General features: G+C 41.8%; 1 protein-coding gene across 2 annotated transcripts in view; it reads right to left on the bottom strand.

The window, feature by feature from the left end:
• ARHGEF9 (Cdc42 guanine nucleotide exchange factor 9) overlaps nt 1–6,000 on the bottom strand; it is a 456,114-nt gene that overhangs the window by 327,412 nt on the left and 122,702 nt on the right. For both annotated transcript variants that reach the window (XM_040266119.1, XM_040266118.1), the window contains exon 2: nt 2,312–2,456. In XM_040266119.1, the coding sequence (XP_040122053.1) occupies nt 2,312–2,360 (49 nt within the window). In that variant the 5' untranslated portion in view covers nt 2,361–2,456. The remainder of the gene's footprint in view (nt 1–2,311; nt 2,457–6,000) is intronic.

The following is a 6,000-nucleotide window of genomic DNA, read 5'->3' as shown; positions in this document are numbered from 1 at the left end:
TGACTGTGTGGATCACAATAAACTGTGGAAGATTCTGAGAGAGATGGGAATACCAGACCACCTGACCTGCCTCTTGAGAAATCTGTATGCAGGTCAGGAAGCAACAGTTAGAACTGGACATGGAACAACAGACTGGTTCCAAATAGGAAAAGGAGTACGTCAAGGCTGTATATTGTCACCCTGCTTATTTAATTTCTATGCAGAGTACATCATGAGAAACGCTGGACTGGAAGAAACACAAGCTGGAATCAAGATCGCTGGGAGAAATATCAATAACCTCAGATATGCAGATGACACCACTCTTATGGCAGAAAGTGAAGAGGAGCTAAAAAGCCTCTTGATGAATGTGAAAGAGGAGAGTGAAAAAGTTGACTTAAAGCTCAACATTCAGAAAACAAAGGTCATGGCATCCGGTCCCATCACTCCATGGGAAATAGATGGGTAAACAGCAGAAACAGTGGAAACAGTGTCAGACTTTATTTTGAGATCCAACCAGTCCATTCTGAAGGAGATCAGCCTGGGATTTCTTTGGAAGGAATGATGCTAAATTGAAACTCCAGTACTTTGGTCACCTCATGCAAAGAGTTGACTCATTGGAAAAGACTCTGATGCTGGAAGGGATTGAGGGCAGGAGGAGAAGGGGATGACAGAGGATGAGATGGCTGGATGGCATCACTGACTCGATGGACGTGAGTCTGAGTGAACTCCGTGAGTTGGTGATGGACAGGGAGGCCTGGCGCGCTGTGATTCATGGGGTTGCAAAGCATAGGACACAACTGAGCAACTGAACTGAATTGATCTCCCAAGGGATTATGAGAGCATGCCTTATTCTCACGCACAGGACTTAGAAATTATGGTGGGTATCTGCTGACACTTTGATGGCTTGATTTGTGTCTACTACTTGTGGTCTTCTTTAAGGGGAAGGAGGTGACTGGTTATTCCAGTACAGGTGAGCTTGAAAGTAATCACAGCTTGTAATTCCAATGTTTAAGACTGTTCTAGAACTGTAGTAAAATTACATTCTGACATGGTTGAAAGTTAGGTGCTTGAAGTCCTGTCTTAACTCTGTTATGAACTCACTTATGACCTTGAACAGGTCCCTTTCCCTGTATCAGCCTATTTCCCCATTCATAAATCAAGAGGACAGAGCAACCTCTAAGGACCCTCCTAGTTTTGACAGTGAAGGATTATCTCCCTTCAGAATTCTTCACTCTTTCCTTTCACCACCTTGCTGGCTTCTGGGGATTTCTGAGGGAGATGATGGTACAAAAGACCCAAGCTTGCAATTTCTTTGGCTTCTACCTTAACGGAATTGTGGCAAGGAATCGCAGGGTTGGATATAAGCTCCAAGTCAAAGCATCCCACATGTTCTCCATACATGAAGAGAAGATAATAAAAAAGAAGTGGCCAGTTCAGAGCAGCTACAGATCTTTTGGGATTGAGGAAACCTTTGGCTCATAGAGAAGTAGGATCAAGGTTCCCAGAGCTTGTAACACTATAGAAAACTTTCGAAACGAATGTTATGAAATCTTGTGTATCCTTAGTATCCATGCAGATTATGTTGCTTGTAAAATGACTGGTGGTGGAGTCTGTTAGGAGACTGTTAGGGTGTGGTCTAAGGCCCATGGGTAAGAGAGCATGGATTCTCCCAGTTGTACCAAAAGGTGGATCTTTACTTGCAAGTGACAACAGTCTAGCAGGCAGGGTCAGTGGCCTGAGTTAGAAAGGGTATACCCTGAAGCTCTAGGAGGTAACTGGTTTTGGTTGGGGGAAATCTCTGTGTTTTGAGTGAGGTAAATAAAGTTGCCTTGAGCCTTGAGGGGCTTTCCATGGTCAGTGGTCAGTAAAACAGGGCAGGACCTGGGACCCACAGAGAGTAAGTCTAAGCAAGATGCAAAAGAGACAGGGCTAGAATGACACCTTGGGAGATGGGAACAATGGGACTGGTCCATTTGAGGCCAGGAGGAAGGTGTATATAGGCGTACTATGAAAATGGTGAAGAGGGGGAACTAGAGTATGTGAGACCTAGAAGGTACTGGGTACAGAGGTCCTGGGGGGGAAATAAGGCTTTAGCAAGATATTTGAGTGTTTTGAGATTAAAGGCCCCAAATAAGAAAAGAAGAGCATGGAGAGGGAAAAATCTATACCTTGTCATTACTAATGTGAATTTTCAAATGCCAATGAGGAAGAGTACTAGGGAACTGAGGGGAAGGTTTGTCAGGGAAGTAGGATAATGTCAACACAATCTGTCTGTGCATGAGGCCTGCCAAGCATGTCCCACCTCAAGAAAAAAAGGGCATAAAAGGCATACCTGTGCAAAGCTTCTTGGATCTCCTCCAACCCACTTTATCCAGCTCCATGGGGATGTTCTGTGAGATAGACAGAGAATGGCATTTTTCCAGAAGGATTTTGAGTGGTGCAGTCCTTGGTGATGGTTCAGCTGGGGGAAAGAAAGTCTGCAAAGAAAACTGTTCAGGATCAGTTACTCATGGGGTTGGGGTGTGGGCCAACACTTTGCTTAAACAGAAGAATTTCCAATCTGAAATATCATGTGATCGGCCTCCAAATTCAGGCAGGTTACTATGTATTATCAATAAATGTGATTATAGATCCAACTACAAAGAGCTTAAAGACATCAAGGAGTGTAGAAAAGGAAAATAAACTAACTTATTTAAAGAAAATAGCATCTGTTTACTCTTTCTTAGGTATTTTTTTGTGTGTTTGGTTAGTGTTAAGATGGAGGAAGTGAGGATTCTGCATCCACTATAAACGTTAACCTTTACTCAATGTGAGGCCTGGAGCAAGTTAATTTATCTAAGTCTCAGTTTCTTCACCTACATACAAGGGACTGTGATAACACCTAACTTGTAGAATTATTAGGATTCAAAAATGAGATAATGCATATAAAGCACAAAAATGAGAATGAGAGAGAGTAAGAGACAATGATTGAAAGAGAGACAAACTTTCTCTTGCCAGAAGCACATTTTAGCTAAGACCAAGTCCTCTCCTTTGATATCAACATAACCATCTGTTTTCAATCCCAATCCTTCTTTCTTTTCCAAAGTCCTGACCTCCAAGTGGAAAAAGATGGAAGTAACTAACATCTGTGAAATAACTGTATAGCACAGTATTATGTATTAGATACCCTACTGAGTATATTTATGCATATTGTCTCATTCAGTGTTCATAACTACTCCATACGGTAGCTAATAACCCATTTTACAATAAGGAAACCAAGGGTCAGAAAAAATAAATAAGTTGCCCACTGTCTCACAACTACTAAATTGTAGGTCTATCTAACTACAGACCAGAAAAGATAAATAGTTCCTTGAGCTGACATTCTTAAAGTTTCTCCTAAATATTCCTAAGTCACATGAACATAGTACAGGTTTCTTCCACCTGTACTAAGAGGATTGGATGTGGAGAGAAGTTAACAACTTGGATGGAACAAGAGTAAAAAACTAATAAAAACTTCAATTAAATTAAGTCTGTATATGCATTAATATACAGTATTTGTCTTTCTCTTTCTGACTTACTTCACTGTGTATAATAGGCTCTAGGTTCATCCACCTCATTAGACATCCTGTATGGGAAGGGAGTTTAGGGGAGAATGGCTACATGTATATGTATGTCTGAGTCTCTTAGGTATTTACCAGAAATTATTGCAACATTGACTATACTCCAATACAAAATGAAAAGTTAAAAAGAAAAAAAAATAAAATAAATAAAGCTCAGAGATCGGAACGGGGAGCTCTTAGGACCTGTAATGATAGCAGAGCCCAACAAGAAGAAGAGTCCTTTCCTAGCCAGTGAAATGAAACTGTTAGTTGCTCAGTCATATCTAACTCTTTGCAACCCTATGGAATATATCTCACCAAGCTCCTCTATCCAGGAGATTCTCCAGGCAAGAATATTGGAGTGGGTTGTCATTCCCTTCTCTAGGGGATCTTCCCCATCCAGGGATCAAATCCCAGGGATCCCAGCCAGGGATCTCCTGCATTGCAGGCAGATTATTTACCATCTGAGTTACCGGGGAAGCCCTTCTTAGCAAGGACTAAATCAGTGAAAAGCCATGGGCTTTTTGTTTACTATAGCCCTCCCAACTTACTTGTAATCTCTAAGAATGTGTTCTTGGGGATTCCCTGGTGGCACAATGGTAAAGAATCTGCCGGCCAATTCAGGAGACACAAGTTCAATCCCTGGTCTTGGAAGATCCCACGTGTCATGGAGCAACTAAGCCTGTGAACTATGACTATTGAGCCTATGCTCTAGAGCCTGGGAACCACAACTACTGAGCCCATGGGCCACGGGTACTGCAAAAGTATATTAACACATATATATGGAATTTAGAAAGATGGTAATGATGACCCTATATGCTAGACAGCAAATGAGACAAAGATCTAAAGAAGAGACTTTTGGACTCTGTGGGAGAAGGCAAGGGTGGGGTGTTTTGAGAGAATAGCATTGAGACATGTATATTACCACATGTGAAATAGATCACCAGTCCAGGTTTGATGCATGAGACAGGGTCCCCAAGGCTGGCACACTGGGATGACCCAGGGGATGTGGGAGGGGGGTTCAAGATGAGAAACACATGTACTCCCATGGCTGATTCATGTCAATGTATGGCAAAAACCACTATAATTTTGTAAAGTAACTAGCCTCCAATTAAATAAATTTAAAAAAAAATAAAAATGAACTCTAGGTATAAACTATTATCTACACTGTCCCTAGAGACCTCAGTCCTCAGGAAAAGTAGAGAGAGCCAATCAATTTTTTTAAAATAGCAATAAGAAAGAATCCAAGAGACCGCTTTGGGGTGGAGAAAGGCCCTACTTTTAGCTCTCCTTAGCACTTGCATTGCACCTAGAGAACAAGTCAGTCTCAGCCCCTATGAGACATTATATGGGAGACCTTTTGTCTATGTAAATGACCTCCTCCTAGACCCCAAACCCCAAGCCCTTTTTTCCTATGCTTTGACTACTGGGCAATTTCAGTGAGAGATGTGCTTATGGGCAAATAATCAGGACTCAAAGGAGCTCCAATAGTCACCTTTGTATGCTCTTGGACCCAGGTGCTAATCAAAGTTCAGAAAGATAAATCTCCAGGGTCTCAACTTCAGCCTACATGGAAGATCCCATACCCTACTTTTTTACTCCTACAGCAGTCAAAGTACCAGGACACAACTCCTAGATTCATCACTCTCGAATCAAGCTGTGGAAGGAAAAAGAGGATGCTCAGTACACCTCCGAACCCCTGGGAGACCTCTGATATCTATTCAAGACTACAAATTGGTGCCATTCAGATGAATATTCAGGAAACTGAATTTCTCAGGTTAAGCCTACTGCTCTGCTTATACTTTATTACAATTACCCTCTTGATTTGCTTTTCCCAGGGAAACTCTTTCCATATTTATTATACTCAGATCTCATAAGCCTCATGCCCTGCACTCCATGATGTGGCACCTCTTTCTTGTCTGTCTGTCTGGCTTAGGCTATTCATAGATACATCCTTTAAGACTGGCCATCACCAAGGTCACCAGGTGCCTGAACAAGTGTAACTGTTGGTGTGCCTTGATCTGGGCATAAAAAACAAAATTGTGCCAATGGTAACTTGCTTGAGTGCTCCCTATTGAGCATTACTGTACCCTTTGCCAACCTAACACAAGTCAATGGAAGTTGGTTAGGTTCCACTATCAATTCTGCAAAACCTAAATGAGTTAACTCGGAAGGAAAAAATATCTTAAATGTCAGGGAAGTTGAAATAATGTCTGGCATCATGCCCATATGCTTTGTGAGTTACCCTTGGTGAGATGGAAAACCACTCATTAAGATGCCTAGTGATCTCTTCATTGGGGCACTTAACTCATCCTCCCACTGTAACTAGACTATGGAGCTACTGAACTCCTCTCAACTCTGGGTTGCTAGATTCAAATATGCTAAAGATAAAAGCTTCCCAGGACACACTTCAGAAGGAATTACCTGATGTGAAAGTCTAACC

This window comes from Oryx dammah, unplaced genomic scaffold (genome assembly GCF_014754425.2).
Source record: "Oryx dammah isolate SB20612 unplaced genomic scaffold, SCBI_Odam_1.1 HiC_scaffold_23, whole genome shotgun sequence".
Lineage (NCBI taxonomy): Eukaryota > Metazoa > Chordata > Mammalia > Artiodactyla > Bovidae > Oryx > Oryx dammah.
The sequence above is the reverse complement of the archived record's forward strand: the minus strand, read 5'-3'. Positions and strand labels throughout refer to the sequence as shown.